Source organism: Osmerus eperlanus, chromosome 22, assembly GCF_963692335.1.
Source record: "Osmerus eperlanus chromosome 22, fOsmEpe2.1, whole genome shotgun sequence".
NCBI classification, from domain to species: domain Eukaryota; kingdom Metazoa; phylum Chordata; class Actinopteri; order Osmeriformes; family Osmeridae; genus Osmerus; species Osmerus eperlanus.
In genome coordinates this window covers 11372219-11398035 of record NC_085039.1, presented here as the reverse complement: position 1 = coordinate 11398035, position 25817 = coordinate 11372219, and the positions used below count along the sequence as shown (strand labels likewise).

The window sequence follows — 25817 nt, the reverse complement described above, 5'->3', positions numbered from 1 at the left end:
AGAGAGAGAGAGAGAGAGAGATGAGAGAGAGAGAGAGAGAGAGAGAGAGAGAGGAAAGAGAATCAAAAAGTGGTGTTAGATGAGGATGTTGGAATACTGGAGTGTGACTCGTGTGAAGTCCACATGCCGTGTGTGTGTGTGTGTGTGGGACACCTACATGGCTAAAGAGCTCGTTGGTGAGGCCCCAGGTAGTTGTGCAGGGCCAGCACGGTGACTCTCTGTAGGCGGACCATGATGATCTGCAACAGACATGAAGAGGGAAAGTTTCAGCGTACGCACACACACACACATGCACACACAGCTCACCTGTACCACACACACACACAGTCACATACACATACGCACACACAGCTCACCTGTACCACACACACACAGCTCACCTGTACCACACACACACACAGTCACATACACATACGCACACACAGCTCACCTGTACCACACACACACAGCTCACCTGTACCACACACAGTCACATACACACACACACAGCTCACCTGTACCACCCTAACAAGGCTTTCGGGGTACTTCTCAAAGATGGAGAGGAAGGCCTCAACCGGTAGACGTAGAACAGTGGACACCTCGCCGCCCGTGCCGACACAGTCTTATATGGCTTCTGGTGCCCTGGAACACACACATATATGTCAACAATATTATCAATATATTCGCATCGACAATAGTGTTTTTCTGTATAATACTTGTATTTCCTGTGGTATCACAATTAGATTAGAGTTTAAGGATAGGAGAAAAAAATATTTTGGAAAGAATTTTCATTGTTTGAGTAAGCTTGATTTCTGATCAAACACATTCAATAGAAGTTACGACATGTCTTCACCCAGAGGGGGATTTGAACCCCAACCACTGTGAATGATGATGTGTCACATGTTCCTCCGTACTGAAGTGACCAATCAAAAGTACAGTCCAAGTCCACGTCCGAAAACGTGACGACCGTGGATGACTTTAACAGGAAGTGACATCATATCTCACAGTGATGACATCCAGGATGCTGAGGAGGCTGTGGACACTGTCGCCGGGTAGACTTCCTTGACAACGCCATCCTTGCCATCCTGAAGACATGAGACAACGATGGGGTTTGTTACACACACATTTACACACACACACACACACACATATGCACACTAGAGCCCGACCGATAAAAATGTTTTAAGGCCGATACCGATACAAATATTTGGTGATTTAAAAATCTGATATTCCGATATCGGCCGAAACAAACTGATTTCCCTAAAAGTAGTTATTTATAGTTTACATTTAGTCACTTTTAGCAGAAGTTCTTATCCAGAGCGACTAAGTACAGGGACATTCCCCGAGGCAAGTAGGGTTAAGTGCCTTCCCAAGGACACAACATCATTTGACATGGCCAGGAATCGAAACAGCAACCTTCTGATTAATAGCCCGATTCCCTAACTGCTCAGCCATCTGACTCCTGTTATTATTTCCTCACTAAAATAATATGTTAATGCAGTTTCTGATAAATAAAATGTATAAAAATACAAAGTTAAGATATGAAACTTAAAGTCCTTTGAAAAAAAAAACACATTAATATTCATTTATCGGTCATTATAAATGCCGATACCGATAGTTTGGAAAATGCCTAATATCGGCCGATAATATTGGCCCGCCGATATATCGGTCTGGCTCTAATGCACACACACATACGGTGCCCCCCCCCCCCCATCCCCGGCTCTGCCAAATGAAGTTGTGTCCTTGGGCAAGGCACTTCACCCTACTTGCCTCGGGGGGAATGTCCCTGTACTCACTGTAAGTCGCTCTGGATAAGAGCGTCTGCTAATCATTGTTTCCCAAAGACTGGGTCGCAACCCTCAGATGGGTCGCAAGAGATTTTTTGGGGGTCGCCTTGTCACAATCTGCATCTGTGGCGATTTCTCTAAGACTGCAAGGGAAGCTCAGCTTCCCCTAAAATTTCAAAAAGTTAATGGTCAAATATTTACTATTGTGTTAACATTTTAAATGCGTTAGAACACGTTAATATCGACAACGACTTCGTTCAGAATCAGCTACATATATTAGCAGGTCGACTGACTAATTTCCTTCTCATACATTCCGTAGCGCCACAGTGCATTTCCCTGTTGAAGCTCAGCTTCCATGGACTTCAATGGGCTGCTTTGAACAGTTTTTTTTGTGCTTCGAAACTATACGGTCATTGGATAAATCCTGCGATTATGTCCCGCCCTGGACGCTTAGCGTCTCTGGGAGTGGGCTGGCCTGGACACTGGACTTCCGCGTGTTGATTGGAGGGTCTGTCGAAAGACTGCATCTCCTTTTGATTGACAGGTATTTCTTGTATTTGCTTGGCGAAGTTGCTAGCACATTTTCATCATACATTTCATACAATTATACACCACGCCTTGTTTCAGTTTAACCTAATTCCCACATTTTCTTCGAGTTTAATATTGTTTTGTTGATCCTTCCTTCATTCATTCATTCATACAGAAGGCTAGTGTCGTAGGGTTGAACTAGCCAGTGAACTAGAAAATTAATGTAAAATATATATGATTTAGGCCGAAAATGAGCTTCCCCTATTTGAAAGACCAGCAGCCGTCTGCGCTTATTCAAACTCATGTCGTTGCGCTTATTGAGAACTTTGATCGCTATTTTCCAACAGAGAGGTAGCCTATATGCCATTCTGAATGATAAAAGGTGGATACAAAATCTCTTCGAATTTGAGAGTCCTGAGGCTTTGCTTGAGTTGACGCATAGTCCGGCAGAAGAAACCGAGTTGTTGCAGCTCAGCTGCGCTATGGATCTGTGACCTTATCATCATTCTGGATAAGCATTTCGTCAGAATATCCTGTCCTCAGTAGGGCCAGTATTTCTATGCTTATTCCTTTCACTACCACGTACATGTGCGAATTGGGATTTTCTGTGCTCACAAAAATGAAGACAAAGCAGAGAAACAGACTGAGTGCCTTTATTTTGTGATTTACGAATAATGTCTATTGGCTTGGGTCGCAAAGGCTTGTGACTTTTAAAATATGGGTCCCCAGAAAAAAAGTTTGGGAAACACTGTGCTAAATGACTAAATGTAAATGTAAGCACACACTCCTTAACCTACAGATAAGACATAAAAAATATTTAAAAAATAAAATTCAGACATGCTTTCCCGTCATTGCTCGTACCAGATCATGGCTGCCAAGCCAATTAGCTTTACAACAGAGGTCAACAGACTGATGCAAGCACTAATCTGTCAACAGGTTTGTCTCTTTAATCCGGGAGCTTTCTAATGACATTGTTTGTTTAGGTAGGTGTCAGATTTTTTTGTTTCTTGGTTCAGATTTAGTACTTGAAAACTTCACACGTTTGATTGCTCTTGTGCCTGTGAGAATTTTACCGTCATGCAAGCAGACAAACAGACCATTAGGACAGACAGAGGTGCTAAATGGCTCCTCTGGTGCCGACTGACAGTTAAAGCTCATTAGTGAAGTTTGTTGAGATTTCCGATAGGGGGGGGGGGGGGCTGAGGGGTGATGAAGACAGGAAGGAAAGGTAGGTGGAAGGATTCAAGGAAAAGGGTCACAGATTCCTATAATGGTTTGACACTTCATCTCATTCAAGAACATGCCTTGTAGCAAAAGCCTTTTACTTTGATAAAGTACGTTAAATGATTTATGAAACTACAGTATGAATAATCACAGGTCATTATGTTATGCACCTAAGAGATAATGTTAATTATACTATAGAATTGGCATACACATGTTGGATATGCATATGTTCATATTTTTATATTGTAATATTAATATTTTTATTATGATTATTATTATTATATATTTTACTAAAAGTTTTGTGTCTGTTACAGTACAGGTTTTATAATAAAAACAAATAAGAAACATATCATATTATGCATCTTCTAAGAGTTAGAAGGAAAAACTGGATATTCAAAGTGTAGGAAGGAGATGCCATCTGCTGGACATATTCTAGTTTAACAGGACAGAAAGAGACTTCATCAGTTTGGACCAGAGTTGCATCAGAACTGTAATTAACAATGTTTTGCGTCATTTGTTTTTGTTGTTTTAAAAGTGTTCATATTTAATACTTTAGAGATTAATAACATGTTTGATTGCTCTTGTGCATGTGAGAGTTTGACCGTCATGGAAACAGACAAACAGACAGAGGTGCTAAATGGCTCCTCTGGTGCCGACTGAGAGTTCAAGCTCATTAGTGAAGTTTGTTGACTATTCTGGTAGATGGAACTGTCATATTCTAAATATACATGTTAGATATACGTATGTTAATAATTCGTTATTGTATAAAAAATAGGGAAAAGAATATCATATATTTTACTAAACCTTTTGTGTCTGTTACAATACATGTTTAATGATATAATTATCTCAAACACGACCCACGCTTACAAACACACACGCACACACACACACACATACACACACGTAACACACACACACGTACACACACACCCACACTCACACACCTGTCCGGTAAGGCACAGTTCCAGCTTGCCGTCCTGTACCACGTAGATGCTGCTGTCCGGCTGTCCCGGACGGAACACGTACTCCCCCTGCTGGAACTTGAGGAACACCATGTGCTTACACAGCTCCAGGAACAGAGGCTTCTCAAAGTGGCCCAGCACCCTGGAGGTCAGGAGGTCACACACACAAACACACGCACACACACACAGACATGCACACACACACATTCATTCAGACATGCAAACACACACACACACACACACACACACACCGACATGCACACACACAGTTATCCAGATTTCTTCACTGCTAAAACTACCACACAGTGGTCTTACGTACACACTGTAACACGTGAGCGGTACATAGTAATGTATGATGCTATAATACATACATACATACACACATATATATATATAAATGGTAGTAATATTTCAAGACACCTCCACACACTCACACCCACACATCCACACACACCCACAGACACATCCACACACACCCATCCACACACCCATGCACACACCCACACACCCCTCCACCCACACACACATCCACACACCCATGCACACACCCACACACCCCTCCACCCACACACACATCCACACACCCACACACACCCCCAGACCCCCCCCCCCCCCCCCCCCCCCCCCGGAGTGCATACCGGACGTTCTTCAGCATGTACAGCACCTCGGAGGGCAGGTGGGAGTTGGCCACGTCAAACTCCGTCAGGTCGGCCTCCAGCACGGACGGAGGAGGCTCCTTAGCCTGCAGGATGGGGACCTCTTTCTTAAAACGCAGGATCCTGGAAAGGGGGGGGGGGGGCAGTAAATGATGGAATTGTTATTTCAAACTCATCTTCACTGACTTAACTGAACTGGAAACTGACCCGGACCCTGCTAGCTAGACTATATTGTGCTTTTCATTTTTGTTTGTGTCTGTTAGTGTCTGTTTGCAAGAACTCTTCTCAGAAGATCTGTTGGCATAACAATGTTCTTTCAATTTCAGTACCGCAAGTTTCACAAACAGGATATGTCAATATTTCTGTTTGTGGTAAGGCCTGCATTCATACTTTTTGGCAATGTTTAACATCTTCTGCTTCTTCTTGAGGCGCGGGCGGGAGGAGGAGGCTGTCCCCACAAGAGAAGAGGTAGACTGGGAAACCTGGGGGAGAGAGAGAGAGACAGAGAGAGAGAGACAGAGAGAGAGAGACAGAGAGAGAGAGACAGAGAGAGACAAAGAGAGAGAGACAAAGAGAGAGAGAGACGGACAGAGTGACAGAGAGAGACAAAGAGAGAGAGACAAAGCGAGAGAGACAAAGAGAGACAGAGAGAGAGACAGAGAGAGAGACAGATAAAGAGAGAGAAAGGAAAGAGAGAGAGTGGGGGGAGTCGGGGTCAACAGGTAAAGGTAGTGAAGTGAACTTCATGCAGTTCTATGTTGTAACATCACTTCAGCTACGACTGCAGCTGGCCATAGGTGCTGACCTTGCGCATGATCTTCCTCCCATAGAACATGACCTTGTCCCTCTTACGGAAGCGGTATTTAGGAGCCTCCTGGGCCTCAATGTCTGAGAGAGAGAGAAAGAGAGAGAGACAGGACAGGAGGAGAGAGAGGATAGACAGGAGAAAGAGAGAGAGACAGGACAGGAGGAGAGAGAGGATAGACAGGAGAAAGAGAGAGAGACAGGACAGGAGGAGAGAGAGGATAGACAGGAGAAAGAGAGAGACAGGACAGGAGGAGAGAGAGGATAGACAGGAGAAAGAGAGAGAGACAGGACAGGAGGAGAGAGAGGATAGACAGGAGAAAGAGAGAGAGACAGGACAGGAGGACAGAGAGGATAGACAGGAGAAAGAGAGGAGAGAGAGACAGGACAGGAGAGGAGATAGAGGATAGACAGGAGAAAGAGAGGAGAGAGAGACAGGACAGGGGGAGGAGAGAGAGGATAGACAGGAGAAAGAGAGGAGAGAGAAAATTCTTATTGAAAACCGAACTGAAGCGAGTGAATGAGAAGGTCTTGTAACGTCAACAGACTAAAGAGAGGAGACGAGGGGGGGGGGGGGGGGGGGGAGGGAGACTGACTTCGTAGCTGGATCCTGCGCAGGACGAAGAAGATGAGGATGGCGATGAGGATGATGGCGAATCCCGCACCGATCACCATGCCAACCATCTGGAGAGAGTGGGCGGAGGGAGAGAGTCGGAGGGGGAGTGGTGAGTGAGATGGACGCAGAAACAGGGGAGAGAGACAGGAAACAGAACGATCATGACACCACCGTGACACAGAGAGCAACAGTCCATAACAAGACACGCGGAGAAACCCCCCCCCAGAGTGACACTGACCATGCTCGTCTGTAGCTCCTCCTCCACAAATGCCTTGATGTGGTGGTTAAACCCTTCCTGCGATTGAACAGAACACACGTCAATCAAGGACCAATTCCGACCTTCCCCTTAGGACCACAGTTAGAAGTCCCTGGTCGCTGCCCGGTGAGAGCAGCCGTCTGAAAGCAGCTGCTGCTTCCGTCCTGCTTACGAAACATCATGGCGTGGCTCTCCGAGTACAGCTTGGGAACTCCCTTTTCGCCGCACTTTGACCCCACACCGTCCCCGGTTCATAACCCCCCCTCCCCATCACCCTCTCTCTCCCTTTATCATTCTGGTGATCCCCCCTCTACCCTGGCCAGGTTCACTTCCAGAAGGCTTGATTTCAGCTGCTATCTACTGGCGCTAACACAGGCCCCCGGCCGGGGGTAGAGGGCTGCTGTTGGAGTGGCTGGCTCCTGTCTGTGGAGAGCCTACCAAGGGCCTGGAGGTTTGGCAAGAGATCTGGTTTGCCTGTAATCAGATCTGAGAGGAGGAGGGAGGAAGGAAGACAGGGAGAGAGAGAGAGAGAGAGAGGGTGGAGAGAGAGAGAGAGATATGGAGATTGAAAAAGAGAGGGGGAGGAAGAGAGAGAGAGAGAGAGAGAGAGAGAGAGAGAGAGAGAGAGAGAGAGAGAGAGAGAGAGAGAGAGAGAGAGAGAGAGAGAGAGAGAGAGAGAAGAGAGAGAGAGAGAGAGAGAGAGAGAGAGAGAGAGAGGAGAGAGTATACATTCTAGATCACTCATCCGAGGCACAAAGCAGGGATACGACGGACACAGAACAGATCCACTCAGATCCCCTCCTCTCCCTGACAGATCAATAAGGCTCTTTATCTCTGTTGTCCACTCTGTAGTATGTCCAGGCCAAAGGACGTTCCCAGTCCTGATTAAGGCTCTGACTCACATCGGGAGCCAAGAGATATGGATCTGTGTGATAGGCCTGTTGTGTTAGCAGCATTAGAATCAAAATGACTGGGGTGAGGGCAAAGTCGACCAATCAGACCATAGGCTTTTGGAATTCTAGATCTTAGACAGTCAAGTGACTGGAAAGAAATACAAGGCTGTTCAGTTATTGATGAGGCAGCACATTATCTGTCTCTCTCTAACTCTCTCTCTAACTCACTCTCCCTTCTTCACACTGAAGGCAAAGGGAGTAACTGCTTGAGTGAAGGATCGCGTGGGTCCATCTCCGGTGTGCAAGAGTGTGTGTGTGTGTGTGTGTGTTCTGACCTCTGGGGTATCTTGTTGGACCTCCTGTTCCGAGGCGCTCTGTCCCATTCTAACCCCGCTTCTTCACAGGGCTGGTCCATCAACGGCCACTGGCAACACACACACACACACAGGAAACAGTCATCACAACACACACAGGAAACAGTCATCATCAGGCGAGAGATTCCACGTGCCAGACAAACGTGTACGCAAACTGAACAGACACAGGAAACGATAAAGCCAAACAATGGGATGAAGATGGGAGCCTAAATATAAATACGTCTTCTCGGCATTGGGTATAACTCATTTGGCTGCAGATCAAGAGGTCGCCGGGTCAAATCTCCCCTGTGCGTAGCTTGGGATCAAAGTTTCAGCTAACGAACAACATTATTATCATAAAGCGGTAATGCATAGGCTGGATTTAGACGTTTCATGAGGGAGGTTTAGCCGGTGCTACAGGCTACCGTCCAGACAAAGATGTACTGTGCGCTGTATGGAGACAGTCTACCCCCTTCCCCCCATTAAAGCTGACATCACTGTGTTGATGACCGCACTGTCTCACCCGGGCCATTCTGACACACAATCCTGCCCAGATGGTTCCACCCCCCTCTCTCCACCCATTCATCTCTCCCGTCCATCTCTCCTCTCCCCTCCTCTCCATCCCCCTCTCCCTCTCCCTCTCCATCCCCAGAGCATGATCCTCTTACACCCACAATTTGGGTTGTTTCTCCTGGGATTTAGTCTAGGCCTACTAAACGGACGACTGTCCTCTTGTACTTCCCTCCCTCCCCTCCCTCTCTCTCTCTCTGACCCACTTCCTCTCTTCCTCCCATCCTCATCACTTCCTGTTTCTCTCCCTTACTTTCCTGCTCTCCCTCCTTCTCTTCCCCCCCTTGCGTCCCACTCACCCACCGTTCATATACCGATGCATCAACTCCACGAGCCCAGTGGAGTCAGACCTAGTTCCCAAACAAGTCACGCGCTCCCTCCCTGAACACAGCCATTATCTTACATTTACATTTAGTCATTTAGCAGACACTCTTATCCAGAGCGACTTACAGTAAGTACAGGGACATTCTCCCCAAGGCAAGTAGGGTGAAGTGCCTTGCCCAAGGACACAACGTCATTTTGCACGGCCGGGAATCGAACTGGCAACCTTCAGATTACTAGCCCGCTTCCCTAACCGCTCAGCCACCTGACTCTTCCAACATCTCCCTCAACGGCGCCCGGCCTCTCGTCTCCGCCACAGACAAACAAACAAAGCAGCTTTAGCGCAGCCGTGCTCAGCCTTGCCCTTCCCAAACAGGCCCTGCTCCCCTCACGGATCTCCTCCTAATGTTTGTCCAAAGGCCCCGCCTTGGAACGCGTCAGAGAGACATGTTGAAGCAAGACAAAAGCAAGATGGTGAAACGGGACGTGCATTAGCCGTCACACGCGATGATCGTGAACCTATATGGCGGTCCCTGTTGTCGTTCTGCACTTTCATCATCTCCGATTTTAACTCCTCAGGGAGCATGATGCACACGTACAGATTAGGCCTCAATGTGTGCAGAGGGTCTTGTTTGCGTCTCATGGAGTAAAGCAGGATGTGGGCTGTTTAGCCACAAGTTAAACAAGGCAGCAAGGACGTTCCTTCTTGCTGTTCTTGTTGTGTTCTAATAGAACCGCAGTGCCAGCATATCTTTCTCTATCTCTGTGAGCTATTTTTTCTCTATTCTCCCTCCTCCCCTCTGGTCTCTCAATCTCTCTCTCTATAGCTCTCTCTATCTCTATATCTATCTCTATATCTCTCTCCATATCTCTCTCTCTATCTCTCTAGGTTCTATCATTCTGGTTAGCCTCATACGACCAAACACTTCACCTGACACTAAACTGAAAAGCGCTGCCTTGCGCTGGTCAGAAGTGCACGTTACAGCGAAAACACCACGGAAATCCTGAATCAGCCCGGTGAAGAAACCCTTCTGTCTGTTACAAAAAAGAAAAGAAAAAACGGTTTCCTGGCACAGTGAGGAAATATTCCAGGGCTTATAAAGAATCCAGGCCAGCCCATACAGGCCTATACACGGTAGCATGGCCCAACACAAAATATATAATCCACAAGTTGATGTGAAGAAAATTGCCTTACTAACTCACTGTGTGAAAATAAATAACTAGCTAACTCTACAGAGGTTTACCCCTACAAAGCTGCAATGTCCTGCCCTGTATGCTACAGTACTCATATTACTGTGTGACCAGCTTAGCGTGCGGTCTAGTATGTGTGTCTTACAGTTCTAGTTGGCCAATTGCTACTACAAAGGTCATAGTAATGAGAGCTACCATGTCATAATAAAACTTGAATTACTTGAATTAATCGATATAGTCAGTGTACGGATTATTTATAATATAGTGTATAGTCTACAACCTTGATATAGATCCTAAATACTGTCACCTCTAACAGAAGCAGACAGTTCTGACTTTGCCAGTCTTCTCAGTGCCTAGCTGACCTGACGTGCTGACTTTGCCCACGCCCGCACCCGCCTGTATCTGGCCTAGCCTTGCAGCTTGCCCACTGTATCCGCATTGTCCTGCAGATACAATACCAGTGTACATGCCCCTCGGTATGAATCCTCCACACTCACACTGATCCAGGGGCAGTTCCCTCCCTAAGGCAGCTCTAACAGCTACCTACATGCCGGTTTTTCTTCCCGGACAAAAACCAAAACAACAATAAAAAAGCAACATATATTATATACCTCGAGTGTTTGAGTGAAGACCACGATGGAATAAATTATGGATAACTTTGATCAATCTTCTTCCTCCATTTGTCATGGAAATGTCTTTCTCCTGTAGAGCTGGATGGCTCGATATTGACTGGTAACTCTTTGGCAACTAGGGAATACAACAACTCGATCTTTAACACCAGGACCTGAACTACTGAGAACAGAAACCAGAACCAAGCTGGTTCCAATGTAGCTTTGTGACCTTTACTCTTGAAAGCACAACATTATCACCATAAACTGTTAAAAGGGTAGCTTTACCTCGCCCTCTACATACATATGTCATAACACTGTTATAAACTGACAATTATCGATGCCCAAGGGCCAAATAAACGACGAAGGGCACGGAAATACGGTCAAAGGTAATGTGTCCAGTCAATGGCTGAGGCCAGGACAAGCTCAGGTTTCAAAGCCAAAATAGTTTGAGTAGTTTGTACCCGTCTGGTGTTGTCTTTCTCATCCCTTATAAATCAAACGCCCGGTTTGTTTAGACGGTGTAGTAACAATTATTTATTGCTCTACCAATAAAACTCCTCTTAATCAGCAAGGTCTTTATATTTTGAATTTAGCCGCATTCTGAATTCTGTCCTGCGCAAAACGGACTTGCGTTGGTGCAGCTTTCTAATAAATCTGTGAAACTCGTGTAAAAAAAGGCAGTGTCCACTTGAACTGGTATGGCTTGCTATTCCCATCATCTTCCTCCAACCCATAGCATCCCTCCCGGATATCTGTGTATTTTAATGCAGTAATGTTGGTAGTGGCTTTAGCTAGATTGCTAAACTACTTAACAATACTAGGCCGGTTCACACGCTTTACAATAGAAGGCAAGAATCTGCTGTTGCTCAAAGAGGGTCTACCCCCAGCGATATCCCCTCCTTTTGCGGATGCTAGCATCCAAGCATTAGCTGATGTTACCAGCTAAAAAAATCTAATATCACTCTGCTACAGCTTGTAATAAACTATAATGTATTTTTTGAATAACTGTTTTTTTTAAATATATGTTAATATGATACTGCTGAGTTAAAACTGTTTCAGGGGAACACTCATTGTGAACGGACAAGATCGTGAGGATGTTTGTGACCTCCACAGGGACACCGCAGAGCTAATATTGACATGCTTCGGACAGCACTGTGCTATCCGAAGTGACACTTGTCTCGAGTTCCCACGGTCGTAATAGACAAATACACATCGTTTTTACAAGTATTATACGCATTCGTATTCTGGTAAGAAGCCGAACTATTTACTCTATACTGTAAAAGGGCGTTACAGTAAAATAACGTTACCTGAAACGCGTGGTTCTTGTTAATCGTTGCTGTCAAACAACAGACATAGCGGAAATCATCGGTAACTAAGCCCCTCCCACCTTTCTTAGAACAACACATTCTGGCAAATCAAAAAAGAGCAAAGCTCAGATTTGAACCAATTAACATCAAGGGATGAGTCAGTGGCCATATATCCCACCTACTTTTAAGTAAACATACAAATTCAAGCCAACCACAGTGCAAGGTTGAGAAGGCCACAGTCCCGATGATTTTTTCATTGGTGTTTACATCAGTGACTGACGACCAAGCTAACCAATGAAAACAGACAGTTCAAAGTTTTTCATGTTGTTTATCAGTAACCATTCTTTGAAATATTACTTGGGACTGTTAGTAGTCAAATGTAACATTTTAAATCAGATAATCTGATTTGGGCAAGGCCTTGGCAACCTTTGGCAAATACCAGATAAAGGGAAGATTATTACACCACCCCCTATTCCATTATTGTAACAGTTACGTGGATAAATTAGTGTAGTGCTAAAGTGAATATCATTATTACTCTACTATATTTACAATAGTTCTGATAAAGCAAAAATATTCATAAAGTGTATCACTTTATAAGCACAGTTGTGGAGAAATGTATTGACTTCTCCATTCATCGAGCAACAAGGCACGGTCTAAAATGAGCTTACACTGCCACCTAGTGGCAAATAATTAATACTGCATCAATGCTGTGAGTCTGGGAAATCAAAACTACAGGAACAAATTACACAGAATCCCCAAAAAATGCAGATCCACAAGAATTTTCGGTAAAATATGAGGTGTTTATTGAATTAGTTGTTGGTGAGATTACAGGTCGGTGATGGGCTTGTGTGGCCAGTAGGGATTCTTGACCTTGTCCAATTTGGTCTCTGGGAAGGTGTCATTGAGATCGTCAATGGTCATCTGGTCGAAGGGGATCATGTTCCTGAACTTCTCCAACTGTAAAAATTAAATAAAAATATAATAAAAAAGGAGAGAGAGATGGGAGGAGTATAAGAGAGAGAACCGTGATCAGGGATGAACGGAGAGAGTACTTGATAAGTGTTTGTGAGAGTTTGTCTGTAAATTAGTGAGTCCTGTTAACACTTTTTAGACAATTAGAGTGAGTCTGAGTCATCCAACTACACAGAGACAGCTTTTTTTGTATCACCTCCTTCTCATACTGAGTAATGCGAGCCTTGGACGCCTCAATGTAGGCCACGGCCGCTTTGTCCTATGGGGAAAAAGTTAAAGGTCACCACAAACGACCACGATCCAGACAACTAAAAATACTAAACTGAGACCTGGGTTGATAAAAACAAAAATAACCTTGAGATTTTAAACACTCACCGCTACTGCCTCCTGTGCATCAATGGAGCTGGTCTGTGTGTCAACCGGCACAGGTATCTGCAAAGCACTGAACTGCGGGGATGGAGAAGAGAAGGGATGATGTAGGTATGTAAATTAACCAATCAGAAGAACCAATCCAGCAGTAGAAGAGAGACCAAGAAGGTGGCTTAACTTGTATCTTCGCTGATTGAAAACTTGGACCAACAGGCTACCCTGACTTGGTGGTGAAGCAGGAACTCATGTGTTCCGACAATGTTGGAGTAAGCGGCCCCATTATCGTCCATTCAAACTCGCAAACGTTCCAGATCCGGTTATCGCCCACAACAGTTTCTTCCGTTAATTTCTTAAAGAATACACACCTTATATTGCTGCACACCAAATTAGAGCTTCTTACTTTGAGATTTGAGTATGTAAATACACTCTCAAACCGTATGTGTAGCATCTTCCTTCCGCAGCGTCAAACTTGACATTTTTCCATTGAAAGTGGTTGGGTGGACAAAATGGGACCCCCTGGCTAACTGCTAAAATCAAGAAAATACCATTTCTAGGTATATCCTTTTTGGATTTTAAAACCAGAATGTTATAAATGGTGTGTATCTATATATTAAAGTACAATGCTGTGACAAAGTTTTTAATTTGTATTATATTGACATTTTGGTAAGATTTCTAACGAGCGTCGAGAGCTAGGTAGACGATAATGGGACCCCTGCTAACTGATGTGGAAGCCAGATATGTCAGGTAAGTTGTTCGGCCTTACCTTTTTCTCAAACTCGTCTACCATGCCAGCCCTAGCTACAGCTGTCTTGTAGTAGGCCCAGTCAATCTCCACTGGCTTCTCTGGAAGGCCAGCAAGCCTGTTAACCGAGTGAGGGAGAATAAGTCAACAAGGCACTACTGACGGAGAGAAAAACCTTTTTGGTGTGTGTTTGAGGGGGTAGTGTCTGCGCCTCCATGTGAAGGCCTGAGAGACCAAACTATGGGTGAGGAAATAGCTGGTGAGTGGGGTAGAGCTTGGCTACTGACTTGGCAGAGATGGCATCGCTGCGGGTCTTCAGGGCGTTGAACATGCTCCTCTGGTTGGGGGGTACGCGCTCGGCGAACGCCACCCAGTCAATGGCTTTCAGGGCCGCGCGGCGAATAGATGTCCTCACCATCTGCAGGGTACATAGGCAGAAGAGAAAAGTCATAAGTGAATTGGAATTCTGTCCGCTGACTGACAGTAAAAGCTCATGAATTGCCAGTACTGTCAACCGGTGTAACAATGTGACAGGTTGTATTAAAAGGCTATTCACGTAGCTAGCCATCTTAAATACAGTAGGTCATTTGCGACTGTTTGGGCTAAATACTAGTAGCTATGTTACGTAACTAAGTATCTGCTATTGTTACTCGGTGGTGACTCGCGATTTAAACAACTCGTTTCAAATTAGGCCCTCCGAAAACGTTCAATATAGGAACTCGCACAACATGTTATTTGTTAATTGTCCAATGCAGCAAGCTAGCTTGTCACAAAACGTGACGGGCCGATTCATTTAAACGTAGCTTGAAAGCCAAGGTCAGAATGTTCTCCGTCGCGACTAATGCAAAGTGGGAAATTGAACGTGCTTAATCATATACGATGCACGCATCAAAATACAAAAGTTGTAAATGTCTCTTTGAATGTCAGAATAACATTTAAATACAATGTATACATTGAAGAGAAGCTAGCGGGCTTACAACTCACCTTAGCAGCGAAATGTCCGAGATGTCCACGCACACTGCGCAAATGTGGAAGTCGACTTATTTTATGTGTAAGATTCCTCAGCTTTATCATAATGCTGCCCTCTATCGTACTGGAAGATAATTGCAAGCAATTTTGGACCCATTGCAGATACGTTTTGCAGTTGGTACCAAAGTCAGGAAATGTTAAGCACATTCCTCAAATAAGCTCTAAAATCATCATATAAAATTTCTTAAATAAGACCATCAGTTACAAGTGTTTTATCACGTGACCATTTATTGAAGAACGGAATCTCGGACAATTTTCCTGTAGCTCATGGTTGAGAACATTTATTTAGACTTTATTAATCAATTTATTCTCATTAATGATAATTAATGTTAACAAAAACTTTACAACATGAACTGATATTCCCCAGTTCCATGGTTCTAAAATCAACAGCCAAGCGTTGAAGCTTTGAAGCAAGTCGGTTTGCTTAATACCTAATGTTGTCCTAACGAATCACGTCAATGTCTAGTAAAAATAATAATAATTTAACTGCCTTTAATTGATTCTGGAAAATAAATTGACCACTTTAAATGGCCCATAAAATGGGGATTATTTAGCTCTGCCTCAAATTGTTAATTAATAGGATTTAAATTTGAGCAATCAATTCCGTTATCTTTTACGGAAAAGGTGACCCAGAGCACACAAACAATGTGTTCGTAAATTATCCTTATTTTTTGTCAAATTAAATAGGCCTACACGAAAATAAATATATTTTTAAGCAAATATTATTTAAGCACATTTTTGCTAAGAAACACAAATGGGAAGTAAACTACAATTTCAAATGGTGCCCTTTTCAGATACAATTGTTGTGCTGCAATTAACTAAGACCCAATCATTTCAACACGGAAAAAAACAAATAGTTTATTTACTGAATCCAGTTTATACAAGTTAAACTGAATAATTAAAATGGGACCATGTATGTACACAGTACAGATACAAAGATATGTAATAAATACCGAGAATCCTGCATAGTTTCCTGGCAATGTTGCCGGAAAAGTAAAAACTAAACATTTTATTTACAAGAATACAGCACATTTCTGGAAAGTTAAAAGTTATTTCATACATCTCTCTTATTGAAATTGGTCTGTAAGGCAACAGTGTAATCGTTGAAAGGGCCTAACAATATGGGAATATATTCCATATCCTAAAAGACACGTAGGAATTGCAAATAGACACTCAGCTACATAGGCCTACTGGTCGTTTGCAATTGAACAGCAACGGTGAAAACACAGTCAACAAATAAACATCAGCAGTGAGCAAAAAAATTGTGTTGCAAGGCACTTTCATAACTGCAAGGCCTTTAAGTACTTTTTTGTTGCTTTACGCACTCATTACGCAAGGTAATTACGCACGGTGATGCTGAACCTTAGCAAGGGATATATGATCATTTTTAAAACAGGTTATCAAATATAAAGATGATACATAGATTTTTTTTTTAAGGCAAGTGGTTTAAGGCTTATAGTGCCAGCGTGTGCATAATCGATGAGAATGTATAAAATGAAACACTCATGTATGCGAATTACTCAAATTTTCTTATAAACTAATATAAACAAACGTGGCCAACATTGAAAGAATATAATTTTGGTCTATTAAAAAAATCGATTATGGCATTGGCTCACATTTATCTTGGCAGGCCCGTACTGGCCTAAAAAAATCTCAATTATTATCTATTGAAAGGGATACAAAAATGGGTTATTCATACAATTTTAAAAATATATTCATATTTAAAGTAAGTGTAACCCTAATATCTAAGACATTAGAAACGATCTCAGAATTAGTATTCTAAGACAAATAGTACATTCCGTAAGTAACTGGTCCACTGAAAAGTCCTGGGACCGGTAATGTGGGCCTTGGAAAGCCGTTGGAAGGTCCGTAGAGAGATGGGGACCCCATGTGTGCGCCCAAAGGGAATGGGAGAGCGAAAGCAGGTAGGATGGGTTTCGATGCGAGTTTGTACTTCTCCAGCTCGGCCTCCTGGAGTCTTTTGGCTTTGGCTCTCCTGTTTTGGAACCAGATTTTGACCTGTGTCTCTGTCAGATTGAGGGAGTTGGAGAACTCGGCTCTCTCGGCGATGGACAGGTATTGCTTCTGTCGGAACTTCCTCTCCAGCGCCAGCAACTGAGAGGTAGTGAAGGGCGTTCGAGGTTTTCTGTTGTTTTTATGCTTTCTTAAAGTACATGGAGGTGGGCTCGAGCTTCCTGAGATAAGACACAAGTTGGGAAAAAATGTTAGGAAATATCAGTTTGTCCATTCATATTCTACGACGTTTCCCCGCAAATTTGTATTTAACTTTTTTCGACTAATCAAAGAAAGAGTCCATATGTACAGAGAATATTAACAAAGGTAAATATTTAAATGCCTATAGCCTACCGCCCAAACATGATAGGCTAATTATATGATATGTTCAGCCAATAATAATACTGCTTACATATGAAAATACCAGTAATAACAAAAACAAGAGTAATGTTATAGCAGTAGGGCTAAAGAACGACGTAATGATCAGTGTCCACAACTTTCATTGCGACAACAACCTACGGTTTTAAAGGAACAACTTACGAGGAGGAGTTGAGAAAGATGATGTCTGGAACCAAGTGCTCTGGTCTTTCTCACAAAACTCGGGACTATCGTCACTAGGGCTCTCTGGTGCGTTTTGAGAGCTCTCTGCTGAAACTTTCGTCTCCGCGTAAAATGTCCTGGGTGAAAACTGTCCGCCCTGCGCTGCAACGGGCTTCGGTTGGACCAGACGTGACTCCGACGAGGAATAGACAGTCCGGCAGGTCGTTTTCTTCGAAATCAACGATTCGACACTAAACGGTAGACTGCTCGTCTTAATTTTGTATCCTTTGTCGGTCGTCATATCTTTGGGTTGAAGTTCCTCGCTCTCTGTATCCGACTCTTCCTTTGGATGCTGTTTAATCTCGTGGGACGGAGACCCCAGTGTCGGATTCATCATGCAGGGGTAAAGGGGCCATACACCTCCGTATCGCGTGCTATGGAGTAGTGTCCGATGTGTCCTCTCGCTGTCAGAAAAGTGCCCAGTAGCGAAGCGCACGAGATCGGGTCATCTATAAAAGGGCAGTAAAGTGTTCCCCTTCTCAGGGCCGGCCAATCAGCTCGTCAAGTCGCCCTCATGACGTCCCTGGCTCTCGTTTCGATTGGCCCTCTGCCTTCTGAGAGACATCAAGAGGCCCCTTGAAAGAAAACGAGAAGTTAATCGTACAGACCCCGTGCGGTGCAGGGGTATTGATAGCTCAAGGGGTTTTGTCTCCGCGGAACACAAAGTGGACCAATTTTACCGCAATTAACCAGTGGGGAGGCCTCTTGAGTATTTATATCCATTAGTCGAGGCTTCGTTGGAACCTTTCAATGAATTAATCTCACCCTCAAACAAACTTCTTGATAGTCTAACTAAGAATTCGAGCAAGAAAGGGAAAAGAGTTATTAAGAGTTGACTTGTTTAGCTGAATTGTTTATACATTTTCGAAAAGGTTAAGTAGGTTTGAGCATCTTAACATTTCAACAAACAAACACATTTACATACCGAAAACAGAAAAAAACTGATATAATGAAGAAATAAATCGATTAGATATGTCTGTTGGTCACACAGCATTACGGCAATTTAAGGCCTGTCATGGACCCTTTCAAGCCCACAATAGTCTCAGTTGAGAATCAACAGGCGTTTTTTTTCTTCAGGTCAAACTATTTAATAAGCCAGACAAGTTGTGTTTTGGAAGGCGCCAGCCTCGGCGGGATCAGAAAGGAAGCTACCTCAGGGAGAAAAGGCAACGGTTAACTCCACTTAACCAATTGTCCTCGAAATATTTCATAGTCCAGTGCATTGCTGGAAGGACACACAATTATTATTATTATTATTTATTTTTTACATCTAAAGGAACTTTAACTGTTTCATTTGTTGCAGGAAAGAGGTTTGGGTATGAATACATTCCTGGATTTTCTCATATTTGATGATTATGATAATTATATAAAAATAAAAATAATGAAAGTTATGTAGGAATTTTTATTTATTTTATTTTATTTATTTAACCTTTATTTAACTAGGCTGAATCATTTAAGAACAAATTCTTATTTTCAAAGATGGCCTGGCAAAAAGCAAAAGCTTTTTGAGGGAGAGGGGAAGGGGGCTATGGAATAAAAATCTGGTTAAAAGCATAACGGCACACAACCACAGCAGTACAACATACAGAAGAAAAACAAGCAGGGCATTTGTACATAGGGAATCAGAGAGGATAAAAAAAATGTAAAAGCACAAGAACACAAAGCAAGACACAGACTATTTACACCAGACAACAACCACAATCAAGACATAGACTGACTGGCAGGAATGAACAGAGGATACAAGCAGGTGAGAAACAGACAAGGCAACATTGGTGCAACAGTAGGACTAAACTAGACAGTTGGCAACAGATCATACAGACAGACCATGGGGATGAATAAGACAACAAATACTAAGGGGAGGGGTTAACAGGTAAGAGAGCATTTACAGAAATCGGTGAGGATGAGTGGAATGTATAGGGCCTACAACTTGTGGACATCTTATCATAAAAAATCGACATTAAGTATGCAATTGTCTGTAGAAGAAACACATATTAATTTAAAAACCACACACAATTGTTTTCCTTATTTCAGAAATTGGTTTCTGAACTTTATTTAGAAGATGGATATTTGGTAAAAATGACACAATGGGTAATGTCCATCACATATATTTGGTTAATTTAACACAGTGCTTGTACTATAGAATGACTATCCACATCTGACTTTTCTACAGTTGATCATAAATGTGCCATATAACAAAAGACAAAATGTAATCAGATGGATTTTATTACTCGAACACATTTCTTCGCTAAAAGCCGAGGTTGACTCCACTTTGTCATGGTTGTGTAGAACCCAAACCCTTCGTCTGTCATGCTCACCTAACAAGATACTACATGACATGCTGCCCCTGAGGCTAATACAAGATGGGGTCCCTGGCATCAGCTGTCCCTGCTGTCCCAGAGACCCCACTGAAAGCCTGTGACTCTGCAACAATCATCGGCAGGATCGGATACACAATTTAAGACGGAGTGCAAAAGCGCGGAGTCGCAAGATGGGGTTGTCTTTTTAATGAATTGGGTAGCCACGGTCTCCCCACTTTGCTCTCTCTCTCTCTCTCTCTCTCTCTCTCTCTCTCTCTCTCTCTCTCTCTCTCTCTCTCTCTCTCTCTCTCCTTCTTGTCATTCTCATTCACCCCCCCCCCTTTACTCATTATTCTTAACACTTCAATTTATGTCCTAATTTAATTAAAGGATGAATAATTGATCAATTTGAATGGTAGTACTGGTATCCCCTTCAAAACAGTTCTGTTGACACTTAACCGATCGTCACGTTGGTTTAGGGTTAGCTTCAATGATGGTCCTCGATTTCTCCAAGACAGATTAGTGACAGGGCATCACCAGGTGTTTTTGAAAGCCAGATATACCATTAAAGCAAGTCAGATACACACTATTACACATGTCAAGTTGTTTTCACAGTCTGAAAAACCAATTAGACATCACCACCATCATCTCGAATGATGGTCCTCGATTTCTCCAAGAACAGATTTTGAGTCTGCTTCTTCTTTCCACCTCTTGACAAGCTACCTCTGTTCCCTCTGCCAGCCCCTCTCCTGAACCAGATGTTTTGGGTTTAAACCCCAGCAACCGTGTAGCCGAGCCTTCACTTAATCTGTTCCCTCCAACTGTCGTGCGAGAGAGAGGGACGGGACCCGAATCGTAGCGCACACCGATCAGTACAGAGATCCGATCAGATACAGGTACACGCACACCCAGTGAAACGTCAACACAAGTTCAAGTTAAACCATGATCCCCCGATGTGTTTTACCGTTGGCTTTGGTTTCAGACCCCCCTCTCCTCCCTACAGCAGAAGTCATTTCTGTAACAGCGTGCGGGGGAATGAACTGTGTCAGGAATCGTTAGCGAGTTTGAAAGCAGATCCGTTTCTCAAGGTCGGACAGAGATGGGAAGCACTTTTCCCTTCACCACATGCCGGCACCAGATATGAAAACTTTTTTTTTCTTTTTTTTTCTCTCAAGCGCCTGTCTATCGGACCGTCCATGAGGCCATTTCTAATATTCTCATTCGGTGAAACCACTCTACCGCTTCGTGAAGCTCGGGGGCCAAGTTGTGGCCCATTTAGCAATGTGAGAAAACATACTTAATGTACTAAGCTCTTTGTGCTTTCAAGATTACTGTTGTGGAAACCTGCAGTCGGAAACTCTTTATGAAGACTTCAGCCAAAAAATCTCTTTCTCACAATTTGGACAGCCGTGAGAGTCCAATCTGGGGCTGCTCCACGCCTTAAATTCATACGCACACAAAAAAATCCAGCCTACATTAGCTACAGTGTGTGAAGACAGATGGTTAATTTCAAGTCCAGGACCGACACACAGTTGATGGACCCACACAGTGAGTTACAGAAGTAAAGGTCGCTGAGTCAAGCTGTCCGCTAACAATGTGCCTATTCCCTGTTGCGTCAAGACCCTCTGACAAACAAACACATCCTTTACAGAGCATGAGGGAGGCTAGGAACCCAATACCTGTGAGATGGTTTGACAGTCGTGACACAAAAGAGAAGCTGCCACAGGGTATTGGAGAGAGATGGACAGGCCGTTGACACCGCAGAGAGAGAGAAGACAAGGGGCCAAAAGCTTATAGGGCCTCACACCATTCCTCTCTCTCTCTCTCTCTCTCTCTCTCTCTCTCTCTCTCTCTCTCTCTCTCGGTGTCTCTCTCTCTCTCTCTCTCTCTCTCTCTCTCTCTCTCTCTCTCTCTCTCTCTCTCTCTCTCTCTCTCTCTCTCTCTCTCCCTCTCTCTCTCTCTCTCTGCCTCTCTCTGTTGCTTCCTCTCTCACTGCCTCTCTCTCTCTCTTTTTCTCTCACTGTCTCTCTCTCTCTGTCGCTTGCTCTCTCTCTGTCACTCTCTCATCTCCCACTCTGACAGTTGGGGAGAGCCTAGAAGTAGCTGCCAGAATGATGTTGGATGGAGAAAGATACTTGCCGGATATGGTTACTTACCTAGAAGTGCTTTGAAGGGGCCGATGTCATTTTGAGGTCCTACTCATCTACTGAAAATTGGAGTTAGATTTATATGATCTGTTGTTCTGCAGAGCAATTAGTATCGAATGTCTTCAAGTGACCAGAAGGGACATTTGCGTAACTGTCACTAACCTATGATGGCTGTGGTCTCCGTCTTCAAACATCAAGGCCACAACCCCTCCCCATTTACACGGGTGCACCAAGAGGTAACGATGAATTTTTTTCTTAAGCTGACATTTTCATTGTCCTTAATTGTCCCCGTCAAAATCTGCTTTTGTGAAGAAGCTACTGTATGATCAGAGGCAGTGCCGAAAGGGCTTCTCATTTTGAGAAGCGTTTAAATAGCATTGCACTGGGTAGGGATCCACAGTGCAATGGAAAACATCTTGACCTTTCATTGGACTTAACTAGTTGAATGAATCCAAATCAGAGTGGTTTCAGGCCTGCAGTTAAACACTGGTTGAAGGGCCTCCTGCCCACTTCCTCTTGTGACATCACAGAGGCCTGACTATGAATCCGGGGTAATGGGAGAAATATTCTCTCGCCATTGCACTGTAGGAAAAAGGAAAGAGGTATACTAGACAGGGGGAACGGGAAGATGGGAGAGGCCTTTTCTGTAACTGCGGATGAAACACAATCGTTAATTGTACGTTGCTTTCCATGAAGAATTACTGTTAAACTCTTAAATGTGTTGATGTGTCTCAGGCTTAGTTGTACATTTTAAAGCAAAAAATAATCAATTTTACTGTGAAATTATGATCTAATAAAGAACACATCTACAGCAGAGTGAAAACTTACTGAAAATGCAGCTAAAGAAATGGACACTGTTTACTTAAATACTTGATTGTAATTGTTGACAACAAACCACCTCATTGTATTTACTCAGATTCCCCCTGTCGTAAACAACCTCGGGAACAAACAGATGTTTTTATTGAGGCTGGGGAGAGAGAAGGTTTCTTCAACACACACAGTGGCCAACAGAACAGAGTTTGTGGCTGAAAAGCCCGCAAGAGGTGACAGTGCAATTCTCCATTTTCGTCTGGCCCACGTTTGGCCTATAGAAATCAGCATTCTTGAGGAAAGCCTGGACACAATAGGAGTGGGCGAGCAAGGTTGGACAGTACAGGATGAGAAACTTACTGTGGTCACTTTGTGGTCTCATTCGCTAACCCAAGAATGTCGCCACAATCATACGTGGTCTTAGCAGCCAGGGTTAGAATGCATTATATTCGAGAAAACTCTAGGCAGCACGGTAACAATTTTCTCTTTTACTGTTGGCTTGCATTTGCAGGCTGAGCAGAAACCAGAAACGATTGCATAAATTACAGACATTTAGTATATATGATATGAAATGCTCTTTGGCACTTTGTAAAAATGTATTGGCTGAAATATGAGCGTTGTCGTAAGTGGATGGGTGAAAATAATACAAATAAGTTGCTTGCTAAAGATATCTTTTGTTTAAAAACCAAATAAAAAGGTGGGAAAAAAAGCCAACAGCCTATTTTGAGACAGCCCAAATATGTACAAACTCTCACATCATCCACAAACTGCTAAGTGCGCCTAAAACAATTTGGGGATAACACTTTAAATTAGATTTAGATTTAAGGTCAATTTTGGGATTAGTGGGAAGTTAAATGTGTGTTTGTATTGTGGAATTATCGACATTTCATGCATTTACTCTATGGGTCTTGTGTGTGACCCGTCTCCAGCTAGTTAAACCAAACAGCTTGTGACAGCATATCAGATCAATCTGGTTACACAGAGTATCTCAAAGATAATTGTAGTTTTTTCAGAACATGACATATTTGTTGATGAATGAGAAGTAAACAAATATTTAAGGAGTTATTTTAACGAAGAGTGAAATGTCAAACAATAGTGACATCACAAAAGTGATGAAAAAATTCTTTACAGGAAATTTGAAAAGAGAATCCTTAAAGTTCAATTATCAGCATCATCATTTCATAACCCTGTTATTGCTTGTGTCCTGGGATGACACCAAATTGGTTTTGCGATAATCTTTGTCACAAGCATGTTTATACTTGCTTTTGACATGCTATGCTGTTGAGTAACTTTCCCATAAGGTCATATTTTGACCTCAATGAGCAATGCTATGATGACCCATGTGATATGAGGCACTGGCGTCACTCAAGTTACAGTTACAGTTATGGAAAGTTACAAATCATTTCCATACATCCTTTAACGTAGAGACATATCATGGAGAGTTTGGCAATTAAAAGGAAACATATTTAAAGGAATTGTTAATTATACTACATTTACATATTACTTAGGATAGATGAATGGACAATATATGTTGAACGCTGATGCTTGGAATCCAATAATTTGCATGAAAAGCTGTTTAACAATCTAAAACCTATTTTTTACCCCATCCAGACACCTCATCATTTCCGTTTTATGGTGCTGCTTTCAATCTTTTAAACTGTAATTTTTTTTAAATGGTTCTTTCAGAGATTAAAATTCCCAGACCAACCTTTGTCACCATCAGAACTAACTTGTCTGATAGTAATAATGTTATTACAAGCTCTAAAGGTCAGAACAAATGTGAGTGCTTGAACCTCCTGAGATTACAATTTCAAAGTCCTCCCCGTGAAAAAGCTACAACAATGGAATGGGTGGGAACTTAAGAAAAGGGGGCCCTTTCAAACAAACAAGCATGGGTTTCTATTCAATGAGACTGGAACAGAGAGATTGGCTTTAAAAGGTGGAGGGGTGTGGGTGTGTTTGTGTGTGTGTGTGCGGTCGGTGTGTGTGTGTGCTTCACTACTCCACGGCCCTTGAAATTTAAGCAGATGCTCTCCGCAGCACAAACAATCAGATACGGCGTTCCACACAACTTTAATTTAACACCAAGCCATATTTCTCTCTCCCTCTCCCCCCTCCTCTCTCGCATCTCTCTCTCTCTCTCTATCTCTCTCTCGCTCTCTCTCTCTCTCTCTCTCTCTCTCTCTCTATCTCTCTCTCTCTTCTCTCTCTCTCTCTCTCTTCTCTCTCTCTCTCTCTCTCTCTCTCTCTCTCTCTCTTTCCCTGCTCTCCCCCCCCCCCCCCAAAACAGAGGCTGGACAGGAAAGTACATGGGGGGGGGGGGTTCAGGAATCGCTCTTTCTTGGTGCTTTTTTGCTTAATGAGCTGGAAAATACAATTGCACTTTTCTGACTGTGAAAATTGCCCGGAGGCTAGTATAAATTAGCAGGGAGAGGAAGCCTGAAGGGATGGAATCTTGCTGAGAGCTCAGAAGAGTGGAGGATGTGGAGGGGTGGGGAGAGAGGGAAATAATGGAGGAAAATCCTGTTAGAGGAGGGATACGGGAAAGCTGGGCTTCTATTTAGGCTGAAGGAGGCTGAAGATATGACCACTTGTTGCGGGCGGACAAGCCAATGTACTGCGGCTCCTGTTGCTGTGGTAACCACTACAGGAATATGTCAGGGCAAGGACGAGGCACTCGACACAACTGGATCACATGACTTCCAGGTAATGATATGATGCACATCCTGTTTACTTTCAACGACCAGTTACAACAGAACATGGACGTGAGCCTGAAGGCC

The 25817-nt window shown here is 43.3% G+C and overlaps 3 protein-coding genes across 3 annotated transcripts in view; all 3 read right to left on the bottom strand.

Moving 5' to 3' along the window:
* Nucleotides 1–12194, bottom strand: part of LOC134009191 (patatin-like phospholipase domain-containing protein 6) — a 23792-nt gene extending 11598 nt beyond the window's left edge. The window contains 15 exon segments of the mRNA XM_062448916.1: nt 154–184; nt 186–239; nt 495–583; nt 586–624; nt 987–1028; nt 1031–1064; nt 4463–4622; nt 5119–5259; nt 5527–5618; nt 5942–6024; nt 6537–6624; nt 6795–6851; nt 8041–8129; nt 10752–10887; nt 12059–12194. Coding sequence (XP_062304900.1) covers nt 154–184; nt 186–239; nt 495–583; nt 586–624; nt 987–1028; nt 1031–1064; nt 4463–4622; nt 5119–5259; nt 5527–5618; nt 5942–6024; nt 6537–6624; nt 6795–6851; nt 8041–8088 — 958 coding nt within the window. The 5' untranslated portion in view covers nt 8089–8129; nt 10752–10887; nt 12059–12194.
* Nucleotides 12195–12837: 643 nt separating this feature from the next.
* atp5pd (ATP synthase peripheral stalk subunit d) lies at nt 12838–15240 on the bottom strand. Its single transcript, XM_062448504.1, has 6 exons — nt 15126–15240; nt 14429–14559; nt 14163–14259; nt 13406–13477; nt 13227–13289; nt 12838–13015 (listed from the first exon to the last, which is right to left on the bottom strand). The coding sequence occupies exons 1-6, from the start codon at nt 15213–15215 to the stop codon at nt 12884–12886; spliced, it is 585 nt and encodes a 194-aa protein (XP_062304488.1). The 5' UTR covers nt 15216–15240; the 3' UTR covers nt 12838–12883.
* Nucleotides 15241–16014: 774 nt separating this feature from the next.
* The window catches only part of msx1b (muscle segment homeobox 1b), a 13982-nt gene continuing 4179 nt past the window's right edge, over nt 16015–25817 (bottom strand). Inside the window, exons 2-3 of the mRNA XM_062448915.1 lie at nt 17724–18187; nt 16015–17365 (exon numbers count right to left, since the gene is read on the bottom strand). Coding sequence (XP_062304899.1) covers nt 16950–17365; nt 17724–18187 — 880 coding nt within the window. The 3' untranslated portion in view covers nt 16015–16949. The remainder of the gene's footprint in view (nt 17366–17723; nt 18188–25817) is intronic.

Bases quoted from the DNA above. Each gene is read 5' to 3' on its own strand.
- atp5pd (XM_062448504.1), bottom strand. From the start codon at position 15,215: ATGATAAAGCTGAGGAATCTTACACATAAAATAAGTCGACTTCCACAT. The intron at 13,478-14,162 runs GTAAGGCCGAAC...CCATCCCCGCAG, and splicing joins TAGACGAGTTTGAGAAAAAG to TTCAGTGCTTTGCAGATACC. The intron at 13,016-13,226 runs GTGATACAAAAA...TAATTTTTACAG, and splicing joins TTACTCAGTATGAGAAGGAG to TTGGAGAAGTTCAGGAACAT.